Source organism: Sparus aurata, chromosome 4, assembly GCF_900880675.1.
Source record: "Sparus aurata chromosome 4, fSpaAur1.1, whole genome shotgun sequence".
NCBI lineage: Eukaryota > Metazoa > Chordata > Actinopteri > Spariformes > Sparidae > Sparus > Sparus aurata.
Genome location: NC_044190.1, coordinates 19,775,457 through 19,795,735, shown reverse-complemented (window position 1 = coordinate 19,795,735; position 20,279 = coordinate 19,775,457). Strand labels below are relative to the sequence as shown.

General features: G+C 39.4%; 1 protein-coding gene across 5 annotated transcripts in view; it reads right to left on the bottom strand.

The window, feature by feature from the left end:
• LOC115580635 (protein diaphanous homolog 3) overlaps nucleotides 1-20,279 on the bottom strand; it is a 190,001-nt gene that overhangs the window by 75,330 nt on the left and 94,392 nt on the right. For all 5 annotated transcript variants that reach the window (XM_030415179.1, XM_030415183.1, XM_030415184.1 and 2 more), the window contains 2 exons: nucleotides 18,565-18,729; nucleotides 8,734-8,869 (listed from right to left, as the gene is read on the bottom strand). In XM_030415179.1, coding sequence (XP_030271039.1) covers nucleotides 8,734-8,869; nucleotides 18,565-18,729 — 301 coding nt within the window. The remainder of the gene's footprint in view (nucleotides 1-8,733; nucleotides 8,870-18,564; nucleotides 18,730-20,279) is intronic.

The window sequence follows — 20,279 nt, the reverse complement described above, 5'->3', positions numbered from 1 at the left end:
CATCACAGGGAGCAAGCGTTACACTCCCCTCAACACACACAGACATAAACACATAAATAGAGATAACACAGAAAACAAGCAAAAAAGGAGCAGATCAATCTATTGCAACCTGAAGTGTGTTCCTTCATGTGTAGTACTCCGTTTGACTCCAACCCACAAGAACATGAAACGGTTTGTGTGCCTCAGGAGGCAAGGAAAAAGAAACCCACTAAGATCTCCCGCCTCAGGAATATATGGGAGCAAAAACAGTCCAATTTTACACATCAATCAGAAGTAACTCAGACAGGCCGTGACAGAAAACCGCTTTATAGAATGTAGACAAGAAGTACTTTCAGACAGTCTAACACTGAAAATCTTAACACATATTTATATACTAACACCCACATGCTCATAAACTTAGAGAGAGAGAGAGAGAGAGAGAGAGAGGAGAGAGAGGAGAGAGAGAGAGAGAGAGAGAGGGAGGAGAGAGAGAGAGAGAGAGAGAGAGAGAGATCACAGAAATGTCACATGGATGGCAATGGAGGAGAAACACATGGCAGAGGAATATTAGTCAAGCTAGTAGCTGTGAAATGGGTTTGAAACAGTCATTCAGCTTGTGAAAGGTGGTGGTGAGGGGACGTGGCGAGAGAACAAAGACTGTAGAGAGGACTGGGGCAGTGAAGAGTGGTATCCCAGCTTTGGCAGTAGAGCTACTGATTGGTGCTTTGATGTGCACAATTCGCCTGCCTATTTCTATTCTGCTGAATCTGGGATCAGAGCTCTCATGACAGGTGTGCAATGCGTGAGACTTTTTGCATTAAATTCCGCCCAAAAAATGAAGACACTCTCACAATCCAGTCTAGGCCTTACTGATGTCTATTTAAAGGATAGTAAGACTTAATGGCGGCTCTACAGTAAGCACTTACTCTCACGTTTAATGGTGAAAGAAAGCAGGAACTGAGCTCTACTATGCCATGTGTAGCTAGACTGTCCTCTTGGTTCTGAAACAAATGCATTAAAATATGTGGTAGAATGGACAAATATAGATGTGTACAACTCAGATCAACTAAGGATAAAAGCAGAAAGGTGTTTACTCAACCACAAAACAGAAGAATACACTGGGGGTGGAATCAAGACAAAGCTGAACCTCCCAACTCTGGTGAAAGGCTATAGTTACCCTCCTGTCTGTAGTGAAACTTCAATCACCATCTATTTAATCAGAGTCTGTTCAGACTGGCGTTTTCCATTGTCTGGACATGTGGTTCATCTGTGCGTAGATGTCTACCCTCTCTTCAGACACTAACTAATGCCTCCCGCCACTTCACTCAACAGGATGTGGCACTCATCATCAGGACAATAACACGGTTGAAGCAGAGGTGGGCCAGAGAAAGCCAAGAAATAGGGTCAATTGGGCTGGGATGGAAAAGCTAAGGAGAGAAAATCACATGCCTGAGTGCAATGAATGCAGGCCGACTACTGTGTTCCCTTGGACACTTAAAAGGCAATGGTGCAATAAGGCTAGTCAGTCACCTCTCTCTCTCTCTCTCTATTGAATACCTTCAGTTGCACTTGACTGGGCCAAGCCAAGCTTTTCACTGGATGATGAACAGGGATGTATAAATGACAGACAGCATCACAGCCAAGATAATAAATATTGTAATAGGTCACTGTTGATCAACCTTGAAGGGTTTAATGATAATAATACTTATAGATATCACAGTTATCAGGGCACAAAACCAACGATCTGTTGATCTTTACAAATCCAGAAGTGACAATAAATAATCCAATCTGATAAAATCGAAATCATCATTGAATCCTAAATTTAAGATCAAGTTAGACAATTTTTTGTGATATGGTAGTATAGTTTTGCCTCTCTAGGCCTCCAGAAATTATTCAAAGTCAACCAAAAGTCTGCCAAAATCACAACTTTTGCACTCTTTGATGAAGGGTGACAAGAAGATATTGCTTAAGAAGTCACAGGCAGAAAAGGTTGGGCATTAAACTATTAAAGGCCTTCATATTGACATTTTACTATTTACAGTTTACTTGCTCTATTGCAGGGTGTTCTGGTCTTACAGTCTTACAAGTCTGAGTAAAATGGATTACAAACAGAAATTGTTTACAGGCAAATGGCTCTGTAAAGGAAAGGGGAAAAAATCAGTAATCTGAGTCAGTCCAAGAGAATCTAGCCAGTCGACCATAACTGCCGTGTATTGCCACAAGTGCTTTTTGCACCTTCTGCACATCCTTCTATGGTAACAAACATCTAAAAATGTTGGCTATACTATATAACAAAAGCCATTTGGAATTTACATCAACTGATCCAAGCTTTTGTTTGAAATTCATTTTGAAAATTGGTGTTCACAAAATGTAAATACAGTTACATTCTCAGAGGAAACAATAATTGGAAAAGAGATCTCAGTAGTGTCTCATTCATTTCTCCTAGACAACTATGAGATCTCTGTGAGACCAAAGTGAGGCTGTGGCTGATTTCTCCTGTTTCTCAATTGTTTCTCCTGAGAAACTGGTGCAGAAAATCTCAACTTGGGCTCCCTGTAAGTTTCAAAGGAGATCTCATCAAGCTCTCAATGAAGTTTCAGAATGTCTCCCCGGTGCTGGAAAGGAGCAAGATTTGAGCGGTAAAGTCTCAAGTCTCAACTATTGCTCCTAAGGAATTTTAGGAGAAACAAATGAGAAATGTTTGAGACCAAAAAAGACTACAACTAGACTGAAATGAGAACTCTCATTGAGCTCCTTTACGGCTCAATAGCCATAAAGGAGCAAGCTTTGAGCAGTAAAATTTTCCTCTGGGTTTCTTCAAATTTATGTTCTCAGATATTTCCGCCTGTCTGTTGTAGGTGTAAACAGGCAATGGTTTTCATACAAGTTGACAACATGATATATAGCTGACTGATAAGTAATTAGCCCGATGTTTGTAAATGTATGTCAACAGCTATTAATCTGAATCTGTGAAATTTTTGTGGTTAAATGGAGCTGATAATATGAAGCTTAATTGCTTTCACTGACTTAACAAGAACATAATTTACATCTTTACCCTTTCTTACCCTCAGGTGAGCACAAACCACAGGTTATGTACTTCTTTATAAAATGTAAAAATGTTAAATTATCAGATGGCTCACTGGTATCAGCCATGAGAAAGGACAGCTCTACTCTGCTTGCGCTATCTAAGAAATATCTTATTAGAACATACAGTATGCTCTCACCTGTTTTCTCTCTTTCTTTCTTACGCCCCTCCCATGTTTTTAGCATCTTTGCATGCAGGGTTGCATCTCTCGCTGTTCTTCTATTTGACGTCTTAATAGTTCATCGCTTGTAGCCATGTAGGGAATGTTAAATAAAGCTCTGATGTGTAATTTGTCGCTCCACAAACATTCCCGCTCCCGGCCTACCCTGGGAGTTAATGCAACAGATTTGTCATACACAAGCCAGGCACAGCTAGAGGAGGAGGGAAAAAAACACCTATTCAATCTGAATTTCAATCTCCGTAGGGCTCTATGCAAATGCATGCAAGCTGATGCTCTCGCTCTCTCAGACTGCCAGAACACACAGTGTGAATGACGAAACCAGGCTGCATATTACAGAGTAGGTAGAAGCCCAGTCTTTGGCACGTAACAACAGAGGAAAATGAGAAGGAATCTGGGAGGACCTCACGTTTCTGGAATACACAAGCAGGCAAGGCTAGGAACTAAACTAAATACAGATACCTGTAGCAGGCAAAGAAGCTAAAATCCATTTTGATCATTTCCTCCAGGAAAACCCCCCCACCTCCCCTGTCTCTCATTGCTGTGCCCTTCAGCATAATGTGGAAATGCAGCCTCTCTGGGGCTTTTTAGAGAATTGATGGATAATCAGATGATTACACAGAAAATCTCCATTGAGGACAATCCTCCCTGACAAACAAAGAGAAAGCTCTTTAGTTAATAAATAGGCTGAGAGACAGACAGAGTGAGAGACTGTGTGTGTGTGTGTGTGTGTGTGTGTGTGTGTGTGTGTGTGTGTGAGTGAGAGTGAGAGTGAGAGTGAGAGAGAGAGAGAGAGAGAGAGAGAGACAGAGAGAGAGAGACAGACAGACAGAGAGAGAGAGAGAGAGAGAGAGAGAGAGAGAGACAGAGAGAGAGAGAGAGAGAGAGAGAGAGAGAGACAGAGAGAGAGAGAGAGAGAGAGAGAGAGAGAGACAGAGAGAGAGAGAGAGAGAGAGAGAATGTGAATAAATCCAGTCCTGGGTTGGCAGCACAATGCCAAATCTGTATCACATATTCATTTCATCCTAACAATCTGTATCTATGTATGTGTATCTGTATGTGTGCATGTGCGCGTGTATGGCATACATTGCCAGAAACATCACTTCTTGGGGATGTCACTGAGTTTCCCTTCAACTTTATCTTAATGTGAGCGTATCTAAATACATTTCAAGCTCTAGGCATATTTGTATAAGCCTTTCTGACAAAATTTGGCTGAAGTTTATTCTCATAATTTTCTTTTTTCTGAACTTCTTTTCTGAAATAGTAAAGTTTAAAGTGAGACACAACTCAGCACACAAGCACGTGGGAAAGATGTCCAAGCTGTCAATCTGGACGAGTTACAAACAAAACAAGCACGAGTCATTACAGAGAATCAGAACAGTGCCAATAAAAACTACTAAAAAGTCAATTTTATTGGTTTACAACACTAGGACCAAATATTGGTCTTGTAATTACCTTTCTTTGACACCAATAAAAGACAAAAAACAAAGTGAAAACAATCAGATCTACATATAGTAGAGGTCATTGTCATTTGCCAATATTCCCCCTATTCTGTCTTACAAAACTGCCCTGGCTCTGTCTAGTTGTATGGCATCTGTGAGTTAACATCAGTTTTCAAGTCCAGCCACAAATTCTCGATTTGATTGTGGTTTGAATTAGGATTAGACCACCCCAGAGCCAAGTTAAAGTTCTCCTAAAAAGTGCAGCAAAGATTTTTTTTGTTGTTTTTTTTTTTTTGAAGGATTTCTCCAAATTCTACTGCATTAATTTTACCTTCTACTTTCCAAGCTATCTAGGGCTTTCTGCAGTGAAGCATGAGGCTGCCACAAGCCTCCCTTATATAAAACACAACAACCCATTCAACATTGGCCTGTCACTGGTAGTCCATTTTTGGCTATAACTGTGCGGCTGATATTTTCAGATAACCACAGCATGACAGAGGGTGAGTTACAGTAAACACTACTTGACTAACACACAGCACGTAACCAATCCACCAGAATTCTGCTCATTAATTTCAACTGGACTTTGTTTGGACGAGCCCAGCGCTGTAAAACGTCAGAGGCTCTGTGGTAAATGGTGACAACTGAGAGATGTCAAGAACAGAGTGAAGTGAAAAGGGAGAGGTTTGTGATATGCTTTAGCCAAGAGAAACCTTGGTTTGGCTAGATAGAACATCCACAACAGTACTTTGGCCTGGTGGTTCTCTACTTGCACTCTAATGTCTACGGGAGTGCTACAGTGGCTGGCATACTCATGTAAGCTATAGATGCTGGTACAGGGCTGGGACTGCCAAGCTCAACTGCTCTGCCAACCTTGACTTTGGCATTGGAAATGGGTCTGGAGGCTGCTATGTTGAACAAGTTTCTGGCAACAGCAGCACTCCAAAGGGGAAGGGAAAAAACCCCCCAAAAAATCCAACTGGCAGTTGAAACCAGATGCTTTGGCATAAGGTAGACATTGCCTTCTTCATAGCTATGCCTGAACCTGCTTGGTAAATAGAGATATCATTCTAGCTTATTTACCTGCAAGGGCCACAGCAGTGGACAATGTTCGAAAACAGCATATTGTATATGTAGGGGTCCTTACAAAAACCCCTTTTTCATTTACTGACAATATGAAAAATACAACTTAAAAACATACAGTTTGTCTATCTGTTAATATAGTATGTGAAGCAGTAGTGGAGAAGCCAGCTTGTGTCCCAGGTTCAAATCCTTTGCCAGATAAATCTTGGTGGGGAAAGTAACATGCAGGCCCTTGCCCCCCTCTCATTATCACCACTTAAGTGCCCTTGAGCAAGTCCCTTAACCCCCAACTGCTGATGATTCCACACATTTATTTATTTTTTTTAATTTTGAAACTTTACATAAACAATCAAAACAATCTCAGTAACAGCAGATAAACATTAACATAAAGCAACAGTACTCAAATGTTTCTAGGTAAAAGTATTAATCTTACTGTCAAAATGTAAAGCTCAGACCAAAATCTGTGTAACTGACATGACAGAAGCACGCGTAAGCAGATGTTTGGACCAACACATTGGGCAGTGTTGGTGGAGCTATGTTGCTTCAGGTACCAGTGAGACGTGAAATAATTTCCGGAAGTCCACTTTGAGTCACAGTTCGATGAGTCTAAAGGGTTAGTCAGCAGCAAAAACTAATTTATACAAGATGATTACAGGATTTTGCATCCCTGGAATGTATCATGGTGACAATTATTTCCTGTTTTGTTGCAATTGGAGGGTAAACAGTAGAAACATGGCTAGGTAATATTCCAGGGACGTGTGCTTGCCATGTAAAAAATTGAGCAGGGTCCAACGTTTTTGCTGGTCTACACAGCCAATCTATGGCAGATTACTCTGTGCAAACTAGGGCTGGGTATTGCTAAGAACCTCACGATTCGATTCGATTTCGATTCTTTAGGTCGCAATTCGATTCAATATCGATTCGATTCAATATTGACTTAAATGCTTTGATATCGATTCAGTAATAAGTATCTTAAATTATAAATCTTTCCTCTAGAAAGTTCTAGTTCGAACTGAAATGTAAACAAAGGTACTCGATGTATTTAGTTATAAAATAGTGCAACCATAGTTAAGCTGAGAAAGTGCCATTGTTTCTGGGACTGCATGGTACATTTTCTCCCCCCGGAGGAGAGTGCTACTCGCGGGCGCCTCCGCAGTTCCGACGGTGTTTCCGCGGCGCATCACTCTCCGACCCTCGAGCGAGACGCTTCCAGCTGCTTGAGGCGGGGACTAAGAGATCCGGCAAGGGACTGCGGGTGGTCGCTTGCCCAAATCAATTCAGAGGATTTTATGTATCGATATTGAATTGGGAAATAATATATTGCAATGCATTGATGAATCGATATTTTTACCCACCCCTAGTGCAAACATACCCCGATGCCAATAATTCATTGAAATGAATGAAGGTCTTATTTTCATATCATCTTAATATACTCAAATGTTAAAACTTGATGGATTAAAGGGGAAAAAGAGTAGATAGGATACAGCTGATTTGTTTTTAGGCGAAAAATATTCTCACCTCATTTTGATGCCATTTTTATGACATCTGAGCACCGAAATTGTTGCAAGTGGCTGAGTTCAGGAAGTGTGCTTTTCAACATGCAATATTAAAAGTGAATGTAAAGGTATTGGCATGAATTGTGACGTCAAGTTATTACAACTTCAACTATCACCCACACAGACTTTGGCTGCCATGAATTGCGGTTACAGAGGCTCTCCATGAACCCGTTCACCTGGTCATTTTAGCAACCCACCATCCTGCCAGAGTGTTTTGCAGCAATACACTGAAAACCTACAACTGTGACAAATTCCATTCTGGGTTGGCCCTGTGTGCTGACCTCACAAGAAGGGTTGAGCAAGAGGTGAATGCCTATACTCAGATGAATAACCAATCAATAATCACAACATCACCCTTTTAATACCAAGGTGGAAATTAGCAGAATGCTACACATCCAGAACATCGCCTTGTTAAACTCTTCACAAATCAGCAGAAGGCAACAAAATGTAAATGTTGACACGGAGAGTGTTAACATGCAGTTCACATCTAGTTTGATAATGTGATCGGCTCGGGGCCTCTGCTAAAGCTTGCTGTGATGCTGGTCATCAAGGAATTGCATAAAACCTGCAAACGGCTTGCACCTGAAGAAGGGAGGAGCCAAGCACATAAAAGAGCAACTCCCCCAGAGTATGCTCTCTGGCTGGGCTGCCTCCACCGCTTTACCACCACTTACATTCAGACATGCTTATATTTCTGAATGCATTCTTTCATCTTCACTATTTTGCTTAAAGATGTTATAAGTGACATAAAACCCTTTGATTGTGCACTTTTGTGTGTGTGAGCTTCCTCTGTTGTTACAAGCCTGAGCCAACTTTGTAAAAGTTTGCATTATCTTGGTAAAACTATCAGCATGTGTCCTGCCAGATTCATTTCAAAGAAACAACCTTTGTAACATTTGTTACCTTGTTAATTTAAATTCCTTTAATTTAGTTAATGCCTTATGTGTGATTAACGTATTTGTAATGACCATAAAGGCAGCCATAAAAATGATATATGCTCTTCAAATCTAGGAAACTACATTTGATAGATTAATTGCTTAGAAATTAAAATACAAACAAAGTCCAGACTATGATTACAACAGGGATTACACGGATGAGCGACTTTTAAAAAAAAAAGTAACATCATAGAAAGGGTAATTTTGTGTATTGATTATTTGCGGCAGCACTAAATTAATCATTCAATATAAGCACAACTGTTTATTGTGTAGAAAGAGATAAATACTCCATTGTGAAAAAATGGGTGTCTCCACTAAATTCATTAAAATGGAACTTGTGTTTACTTGATAAACGAGAGTCATTGTCGTTGAATGATCTCTTACACCATTTGATCCTAGATTGATTTAGCACACAGCTCCCTGTAAAGGGCTTAACGATGCAAGGGTTGACAGGCAAAGCAGATTGAACGGAGTCTACCTGCATTGACTTCCAGCAACCTCCTCTTCTTCTGCTGTCTCTCCTGCTTTTCACGCTCCGCCTTTTCCTTCGCCACCCGTGCTCTTCTCTGTTTCTCCTCCGTCTCCCTCCGCTTCAGGTTCTCCTTCAGTGCTTGCTGTGGAGGAGGGGGGGAAGAGAGATAAAAAGTGAGAGAAAGACAAAAAAGAAGGAGAAAACAGGACTGATTGCTAAGTGGGGTTAATTACAGTAGTGCTCAGTCTGTCAAAGGCAAAGGCAGCTGTCAAACCCCACAGATGTCTTTATCAGGCACCACTTATGTCAGATGAAGCTTCTATCGTCAGCCTTTGACACCCAGCAACTTCAAGCAATTTCATTGGTGCAGACAGATTTCCAGTGTTGGAATAAAGTCATGAGAGTTTGTGGCACTCTTGCGTTATCTGGATTATTTGGTGTAAGGTGGTCATTAGGTGCATTAAAAAACAAGATACCAGGGACTTCAGGCACAAGAAGTCACAGGAGTGAAGGAACAATGACCTAAAGACAGGAAGAACTCTGCAGAACTTAATAGATTACATTACAAGACCACAGCTAGGTTTTCATTATTTTTAGGAATAATTAGCCAACTTTCCTGCATATACCTGACAAGCCTGAACATGTATATAAATTAGGAGATCAAGTTTATGGTTACACTTTCAAAAAAAGTCTTATCATTGACTGGACCAACTGTCTTGCACTTCCACACTGCCTACATATGTCCATTGCAAACGAAGTTCATGTACATGAAGATTTTCTCTTTATCATTTCAATCTTCTGAAGATCATTCTAACGTACTGATTAGAATGACTTACATCTGAGAAAAATAATTATTGTATTACATTATAGCAAATATCATGATATTGTTGATAGAATTAAGTTTGTATTGCTAGGTGATAACGTAGTGTGACTCCGATTATGTTCCATGAAGAAATAAGAGCTCAAACCGTACTTTTTTTCAAGAAATGCTGTTGGTAAACTCAAATCAGGGTAGCAATCATTCACAAATTAACAATGTGCAAATATAATTAGAAAACCTTTAACTGAACTGAATTTATGGTTAAAATGATCACGAAGTACCAGTTCTAATTTCTGTGCCATGGTCCCTTCTCTAAATTGATTACATTCTAATGGCCTAATAACGATTGGCCAGCATGCAGTAACAATGCATGAAATTCACTGTTCATATACAAGTGCTGAGACTGGAAGAGCTTGTACAACATTTATTGAGACTGCAAGCAAGAACTTGCTGGCTCCTAGTAGTTCCTGCGACAGGGATGTCTTGGAAGCTTATTGACATTTTGCTCAAGACAAACTAGCCAAATTCTCAACTCGACAAAGTTGTCACTAATTCCATTCTGCCTGTCTATGAAGAATTATTTTATAGGTATACTATCCACTGTACATCAACGCCTGAGGGTACAGGCTCTATAATCCCTGTGCCAGAGGGCTGTTAAACTCATGCGGTGGTGTCGATAGCTCACTAATGCCACACACAAGAGATGGGTGGTATATGTGAGTGCTAGCGTGATTGCCATCCCAATCAATAGCCAGTCATTTAAAGCAAGGAAGTCTGAGCTTTTATTAAACACCCAACTCCTGCTCCTCTGCCTCGCCTCTTCTCCTCCTGCATGATTCACACAGTCGGGCTTGACAGGTAGGTCAGTGGAAGAATAATAATTTCAAACCAACATGAATGGATACACATACACCCACTAATGGAACTGTGTAGTATATAGAAAATTAAGCACAATAAAGAGGGGCAGTCACTTATTAAGGTCTTACAAGTGACATACAAGTGACCCTTGTTGGAAATGATATAGTCAACGTGAATTCAAAACAAATCAGTTTAGTCTCTTCAGCATTAACAAGTAACTTGAAATAAAGAGAAATAGCAACTCACACAAACACTAATTTCAGGGGTACAACAGCATATAATTTTGAGTTGGTTTATTGTCTTCAACTACTCTGAGCCGATGCTCTAATCCTGAGTTCTGTTCTGCAGAGTATTGCTGCATATAAGCAGTCAAAAGCTCCACCTCCTGTATTTCTTACTTATTAACAGCAGGGTTCGTACACATTTTTCAAGGTCAGATTCTAGCACTTTTAAGGGTCATTTTTAAGATTTTCCAGCACCTTACTGCTGGGGTAAAATACGTATCTAAAGGAATATATATACACTTGTGATTTTTTTCTTCACTTTTTATCACAATTATGTACATTGTATTATGCTGTAAACATCTAAAATTATATTCTATAATAGCAAAAACTTCAGAAATTAATTATCCAGTCTGATCGCAATTTTGTAAAAGACACAGAGTTATAATGTCAAGCACTTTCAAGCACTTAAACTAAAATCCAAGCCCTTTTCAGACCTTGAAAACACAACATTGAAATTCAAGCACTTTCAAGGATTTCAAGCACCCGTACGAACCCTGTAACAGACTGCAAGATTTTTGTTTGTTGGAAGCTTAGCAGATGTACTTTAAACAACAAACTTTCTTACATTAAAAGACAATAGCAGCTAATGACACTGATGTGTACCACTAGCAGGTTTGTAGCAGGAAAAGAGGTGAGTGCTGAAGAAGCAGAGAGGAGAAGATGAATACCAAAGGATTGAGACACACCGAAACTACTCAGAGCTCTATTTTTAAGCTATTCTTAAATGAAACCAATTTGATGGATTGAAACTGTCGGTTGCTCGTGGCAACCACTGATTCACAAATGACCATATTCTTAATGGGCATCCAATCTGGTAAATTATGGGCAGAGAGAATGAGGAAAAAGAAAAGGGAAGAGCAAGAGTGCTGACACGTAATACATTTTCAACAATTAAGTGATCCCAGGTTTCGAGTACAGACAGCTGTGATGGATGCCTAATATGAGCTTAGTCAAAACTCTGACAGTCCTTCCACTCTTCACTATCAAGCAGCTCTCTCATTAAAAAGCCAAATTCAATTACGAAAACAGAATGTAAACAGACTAGCCCCGACAACAACTAAACAGAGCCATCTCTACCCTCAACACAAAACAATTACAAACAGTGGTCTAGTCAGAAGTAAAATTTGGGGTCATTTGAAACAGCCTTATAGACAGTATTATTTACAAACCACGTATTTTAGAAGAACGAAGATTAGCTTGTCTTCTGTCAAAAACAAGGTAAAATAACTAGATGCCCCATAAACAAATTATGCATAGGACAATTGCACTTAACTTAACACATTCAGGCCAACAATAACACAGCCAGACTAAGTTTGCTTGAAATTTTTATGTCCTTTTATTAAAAGCATCTAACAATCATCTGACAATAATGTTTGCCAGCTGATGTTTAGAAGCCACCCTGTTTCACCTGTTCACATTCTGACTTTAGCATGTTAACATGCTAATATTTGCTAATTACTAAGTACAGCTGAGGATGATGGGAAACTATTTAGTTTTGATTTATGTAGCCATTAAAGCAACACTATGTAGAAAATTGGCATTTGGTATGATTTGGTGGCCCCCACAGCTTCTGAGTGCAACTCCACTGTCGTAAATACAAATCCCAGGTCTGTAACAATTTGTCTGACATAATGTGAGTGCTGACTATAAACAGAACTCCGTTTTTTCTTTTTTTTTTTCCCGCTTATCCGTGAGGGTCGCGGGCTGTGCCGCTTTTTCCCCCCCTAAGGGGTTGCGGGGCTTACTGGGGCCAAATCCAGTTTCACTCTAGGGGCGTAGGCCAGGGTTCACCCTGGATGAGTCGCCAGTTCATCGCAGGACCCTTACTGATGGCAGTGGCTGCCTTCACACAAGGTGCCAACTGCACATCAGGAGCAACTTTGGGGTTCAGTATCTTGCTCAAGGATACTTCGACATGTAGCTCAGTCCCGCCCTGGGGAGCCGGGATTCGAACCAGTGATCTTCTGATCACCAGTCAACCAGCTCTACCCACTGAGCTACAGAACTCACTAAGTCATAATGATGATGTTATGTGTTTTAAGCCTGCATCTGGAAGAAAACATGTATGCAACGCTGTGATCTTCCCCTCTCATTGAAGTTACATAGAGCAGAAAAAAGTGATGTTGTGGAGTGGCTCAGACAGAGACACCATTCACCCTATTACAAGACACTGTACCATCATAATCATTTTGGTGCTGTTTTAAGATAATAAAAAGTCACATAAAAGTGCTTTAACCAAATCAAATACATTTTTCAAATTGATTTTAGCTATAAAGCCCAAAATCACAATCACAGTGCCTCAGTGGGCTTTAAGGACATCCTCTGTCCTTAGACCCTCGATTCGAGTGAGGAAAAACTTGCCATATTCATTCATTTCATTTTAATGGGGGAAAAAAAAATTATAGAAATCTCAGGAAGAGCCACTGAAGAGTGATCACTCTCCCAGGACAGACAGACTAAGTTAACCAATTCAACCAAGTTATTGATGATAGTGCTAGATACAAGTTCAGTTGATACCACTTATCAGAATTCATCCTGAGGCAGCCATGGAAGTCTGTTTAAAATTGTCCAACAAGCCTTGTGATAGTTGGCGAGTAATTTCATTAATAACCAAAAAATGGCAATTAACTGAAGGTGCTTGAAAAAAAGACAGGGGATCACAACAGTCATCAGATACATCATCTGACAACCATGAATGACGGTGGTGCTAGAGGACTAGTCACCGAAGTGATTTAGAAATCCTCCAGAGACCTTGAATATTTGCAATTTCATTAAAATGCTTCCAATAGTCATGAATATTTTCATTTCAATTTTTATTTGAAAACATGTAAACTTGGTACCTCTAAAGGAAAAGTCAGGGCACCAGAGTCAGTGGGATTTATCCTCATAAGACCATGAATATATGTCCAAAACTTCATATGAATCCATCGAATTTGAAACCAACCAATCATCATTCCTAAAGTGGTGGCACTAGCATAGCTAGAAACAAGTGGCAGATGGTTTTAATAATATGGCTAGGCATGTCCACAGAGGGTGTCTGTAGAAGCAAAATGACATCTTATTTAAAACTGCACCCTTTACTGCTGCCAGCAGACAGGAAAAACAATGTCCAGTCAATAACAGGTCAATACAACAAGTGGACCTGTTTTAGAGAGGATCACTCTTAAACTTCACAAAGAGAACAAGAAAATGAGCAGCTTAAGAACATTACATCAAAACATCTTTGTTAAAACTAAAATTGATATGATCACAGCCAGCATAGAAAGGCCCTGTGGTCTTCTTAAATCACAGAACCAATTAGTGACCGAATAATATGGGAAAAGAGGAGTCAGTGTGGACTTAAACTGAGTAACTAAAAGTTCGGGAAAGTTTCATTTCGTTTTTAAATTTTAATTCAACATTGAAGGCAAGGATCATCTAAATACTTAATATAATAACTGAGCAAACATTGATTTTGAGTTAGTGAAGAAGAGCCTGTTACTACAAAAAGGTGAAGAGTCATGTGATCGCTGCCGTCTGACAAAGCATTCATTTTACTGTAATGTTGAGCTGGGGGAGGTAGAGAGGGAGAGAGAGACAGAACCAGCTCTCTGAGGAAATTGCCCTCCGCTCTCCTTCATCACTGCAGGTCTGCTTCCCCCTCCTCCTCTCCTGGATGTCCGCCATTAGACACGCTCAATTGGATTCCTGTCAGATGTGCAGCCTCGCCCTGGGTCTCCTTCCTACGGGTGACTGAGCATGCTGTATGTGTGTGTGCGAGTGTGTGTGTACGTACATCTTTGTGTGTGAAAAAGCTAAGCAGCTTTCCCTATAAAAAATTGCCAACACAAAATGACAGACGCACACAAACAAACATGCGCGCGCACACACACACACACACACACACACACACACACACACACACACACACACACACACACACACACACTTTTTTATGCGAGCAACAGACACAGAGTTCAAGGCTCAGTTCGCTTCAGGCAGTGGTCTATAGACTGCACGCACCTATTAGCATGGGCCTTGGCAAGGCAGGGTAAACGCTGACACAGATTTGACCGAGAGGTTACGGTGCTGAGAATTTACTGTATGCCTTCGTTCACTGACCTAGCCTTGGCTCTCCCAAGATATGTCTGTGTGATGTGACCATTTGAGCGAATTGCTGAGGGTGTAAGCCGCTTACACCTTGACCTATCACAGGGGAATAAATAGCTACCTTGGGAGTTTTGACCATAATGCTTGTCTTTATAACACTTGGCTTGTTCACCTTTCACTGGCACAGTCATTAACTGTTATGTTTGGTCAGGACATAAAACCTTACTGCAAAAATCAAGCCTGAACCATGCATAAATGAAAGGGATGAGAGCTACAGCGTAAAACATAACAGTCTATATATTCTTATCATAATTAATAAGTGTTATTAAATTAATGCATGGGACATGCTGAGGTTTATCATGATTCACTCTGGGTCTCATTCCTTTCTAAACGAAGAAACCGGTGAACTGTGGCTATTTGAGTGAGGCAAAGACTCCCAACACAGAGAAGTCCTGGGATCAATAACATAAGTGAAAGTAAAGGAACAGCCAGGTTAAAAGCAAAGCGCTTGGGAATATTTTTCTCTGACTGTGTGGTTCTTTGTGCCTGTGAGGACTGTGCGGATATTGCAGTTAATTCATTCTAAGGTTAAATGCCAAATACAGCATCCAGCACATCAGGGTGTTTGACATCCAAGTGTTAGGGGGTGAATTCGATCATGTAAGAGGGCAGGAATAATTAAACATTTTGTGCCTCAAGGTAAAAAAGGTGTGTATCATATTCAGCTTTGAAGGAAATCTATCATACCTTTCTGTTTTTTTTCCTTGCCATCAGTGTTTTATATATGTTCTTCTTCATGTCACAGAAGTTAAAATGGCAACAGAAGCTCCTCTCACCCACAGAAAAAACTGCTCCTGAAACACCTATTACTCACACCACGTCACAGAGTCACACGTTTACATTATTTATGCTGAGTGGCTTGTTTGGCACATAAGAACTGATTAAACACAGCTGCTCTGTTGTTAGAAGTGCTGGGTCAGGCATGTCTGAACTGACCAATCAGAAGAGACTACGTGTTCTCAGTGGAGGATAGGAGTGAACCCGGAGCATTTCAGTAAGAAGGGGGAATACAGTGCTGCTGTAGTATGAGAAAATAAAATGATTAACCTAAACTGATCATAGTTTAAATAAGGTTGCAAGATCAACATAGATAAATTGTACTTGCAGTGCCCCACAGTTTGCCTTTTTATTTTAACCACGAGACATGGTTTGATTGCTTGAAAAATATTGATCCTCCAAAGACCGACAATTGTTAGTTCATTGGTCTTGTAGAATTAACAAGGATATAACAAACAAAAGAGTCACTTAAGACATACTTAAAACTGTTCAAATATCTCTTGTCAGATTAAGAGTTGAGTATATATTGTGTACAGGCAACTGGAAATGTTTACATGAAGATAACGAAGTGTCACTACAGAAGTTAGGAGAAAAGGAGAGCACAGTCCAAACCTATGTATCACATAAGGAGCACCAATTTATTGACCAAGCATTGGCATTGGCTGATATTCACCTTGTTGACTGCTATTGGCCTGTCTGTGAATGAATAGACATGTACTGACAGCATTGGTTTGTCATGTTTATCTGATGTGTCACATTGCTGGCACATTTAAAAGCTTTTGGCTCGTGAATATCTTGCCACCTGTTTGCAAGGCTAAAAAGGCTTTTATAAGCAGTTACATTTCAAGAGAAAACTCTTTTTTCTCATGTAAAAAAAAAAGGTTATAGTAAAGGTTTTTTCATAAATTCTATAGCTGAATGTTTTCTTTTTCAAAGACCACAATGACGAGCTGAATGATCAAAACAGTTCAAGTTTTACCACAAAATAGGGAATAAAACCATCAAGAACAAAATCAGGGGTGGAAGAAACTAATTACACCTGCTACCTATAACATCTACTCAAATTATTATAATTTTTGGGGACTTTTAAAATCATAGTGTGGACCAAGTAAAATTTAAATTAGTATCTAAACTTTTAATCTGCAATTTTGTAGCCCATAAGGCTATGCGGTCACAAACAGGCCAATGGTAACACTGACATACGGTGCTAGGTTGCCCCTGTCCAGGAGGCACTGGACCAGCTTTCTGTTATAAAGGGTAAGATCCCTAAACCTACAAGAATTTACTTTAAAATCAGATTTAAATAGGAACTGCTTAAGTTGGTAGTGAGGAGACTCGCCTAGCTCCGAACATCTACCCTGCTTCCCATTGGCCTCAGCTCAGCACAGCTTCTATTGATTTAACATTTTCTTAATTTTCTAAAGCTGCTAAACTGTAATACATACAGTAGGCAGAGCTTTGATATATTTCAGAATCAGTTCAGGACAACGTATAATGTCTATTACTTGTATTTGTGTTTGGCAGGAGTAAATGGATCTCAACTTTTCTGACAAACATCAACCATCAAAAAGTAACTTGTACTCAGAGTTTTGTTTGAGAAGAATACATTGTACTTTGTAACTGTACTATACATTTTCTTTTTTACTTCATCGACGGTCATATGTTGTGGCTTCTTTCTCTTGACAAATGTACTTATTGTAAGTCACTTTGGACAAAAGCGTCTGCTAAATGCCCTAAATGTAATTGTAAATGTACTGTACTATAATTTCAGTGGATCTCTAGCCTCCTTTACCTTATGGTGCCATTTCTGACCATGAATAAATCATAGAAAACATTCAAAGTGGAAATCAAAGTTTGCAATAGATGTCTCTACTTTCTCAATTCTGAGCTAAACATAAAAAGGTACCAATGCACCTCCACTACTCTCCCTGGAAACGACACAAATGTAAAGACAAATCTTTGGAATACAAGAAAATCTAAAGCATAACTTATGACTATGCAGAAAAAAAGGCAAAGAGGCATGAAATCCATCTGTGTGTACGAGGTAGATATTAAGTTGGGGGCAGGGCAGGAACTTTAGTGGGCTAATTAGCTATTATTATCTGTCGCACCCAGTGGCCTGTACCACTAATCCTGCTGATTAAACACAGTGGGTCTCCACAGCGCCACAGCTCACAGTAGCACCAGACTGATAAGGCCATGGAGCTTAGTGATGACATAAACGTCTGGGTGGGACTGGAGTACACAGGACTGGCACTGTTCTGCATTTTATTATACCTCAATGATGTGGAAAACAGCTGAGGTTCCATGTTGACACGTGAAGAAATGAAGAAAAAGAGTTTTAAAAGATGTTTTAAAATAAAAAAAAACAATTCTCATGTCTTGTGCTTTTTCGTACACACGGTTGTTAACGACAAGATGCAGCATTGTTAACCATTTTCTTTTTTTAAATCAATGGACCAGCTCTCACTGCAAAATTAATCTCCAAAGCTAGACAACAAAATCCAATCTATCAATTTTTGGATGCTGCTCATGGTTTGCTAACTTCAGCTTTGTACAAAACTGAAAAAAATAAAATAAAACAGGATGATATTTCCAGAGACTAATGATAACAGATGAACATACATGCAACTCAAAACAATTACTAATAAGGCTTTTTAAATGGCATTAATTCCACATGAATAGGCACGCCATTTTATCAAATTATTCAATAAGCAACAAAAACATTTCTGACAAACATCAACATGTCATTTAAGCTAAATTGTGATGATCATTCTTTTATATCATATATAATGTAATCAATGATTTTCTGTAATGAGAAGCATATCCAAATTATGCCAATCCCACTGAGACTCAACACATCAACCCATCAAATATGAACATTGCAATGGTTTTCACTTCCACACAACATGCTCAAACCAGCTTTCATCTATAGCATTGAATACTCACAGTGAACATGGAACGGAAGTTGCAGAGATCAGTGAACAGCTCCTCCACAGAGGTCTTCTTGGGATCAACGGCAAAGTACTCCAGCACGTTCTGATACAGCGTCTCCATATTGCTGTGCATTATCACCAGCTTGCCATATTGCTCCCGTGCAACCTTGCTGAAGCTGTGAGGGGTTGCTGTCAAGGTCAACATCACATCTATCCCACATTCTATGTCCATTAAAATGTTGTGAGAACACTATTCCCCTATTTGACAGCAAGATATTAATATCTAGGGGGAAGAAAATGACAGATTTCCCATATGTTGCTCTAAATCTAAAGTTCTAAAGGATCTAAAGCTCAGTCAGTGGTAAACTGATGTTGGCATTCAGAGCTCTGATATTGTCAGTCAGGTTACTAACGAAGTGCTCCTTTGACCACTGCAGCCTACAACATCTGTGACTAAAATCTGGTATATTGGTTTATTCTGACATGCAAATAAAATGAATGAAAATAAAATAAATAAATGCATTCTAGTCTTGAGAATTGCTGCCATGGATGCACCACTCCAATTATAACTGCACTCAGACTTCCAATTATTTTTACTTCAACCATCTCTGCTACGGTCATTTGAAAGCCAATCCAATCTGATTATATTTCAGGGTTCCTGCACATTTTCAATTTCAATTCTGTATCTTTCCAGATTTTTCAGACCTTATTTGACATCAGAGTACAGATAAATATTATGTGAATAAATTGTTTGAAAAACAACTTTTAACGTGTACATTATACATTCTGTTATTATATGCCACTCCTACGCAGAAAGCTGGACGATTTTCCAATGTCAAAGATCCCTACCAAATGAGGGGGTAAACTACCTGGTTTAATCATTTTAGTTCTCTCAACATATTGAATGAATAAAGTCATAGTGTTGTACCTATCCATTTTTATCTCTTTTATATATAAGAAAGTAAACTTTTTATTTTTTCACAGCGTCAGTGCAGCCTCTTTTATTCAATATGTCCATGGAAATGAAAAAAGCCACCAAAAAGGTATAGTTTCCTTGCGCAGAAAAGATGGTCCGTGAAGCTTTCTTATAACTAAAAACACTGCATAACTCATAAATTGTTAGACGAGTTTAAGGTTGTTCGAATAAATTGCCGTATTTCTTTCAAACTTCATGCCTTGTTTTTCAAAATATCACATGAAAAAAAATCTGCATGTAGGAAAAATGTATTTTCTTTGTTCCGTAATTATCTAGTCCTTATAATTTGTCTCATCAAATTCCATAAATGTGTAAACTACATAGGAAGTGTGTCGTAACAATAAGCCCACAGATTTCATTTCAGAATACGTTTTTACTTTCAATGTAAACATGACAGATAATACTGTATCTAAATGTATCTTTGTTCTTAGCACTGGCTGTGTGTCAAATGCAGCAGAAGTTCATCTTTTTAGCCATACCAAAATCAGCTTTTGTTGTGGAATAGGAACATGCCTTGCATATAAAATGTCCCTAGTATAGTGTCAAGAGCTGGTCCTCAAAGATGCGGATGTCTGGTACAACACACAGAGGTCGAGCAAATATTGTTGCTTTTAAGACTACCTGTACAAACTGACCAAAACTGACTAGCATGGAAGATTGAAGAGCATTTAAAGGTCCTCCTGGTTAAACTAAGCAAAGCAAAAGGACAGCTCTGCTATGCTGGTAGGTTTGTGTGGCTGAGGACAAATAGG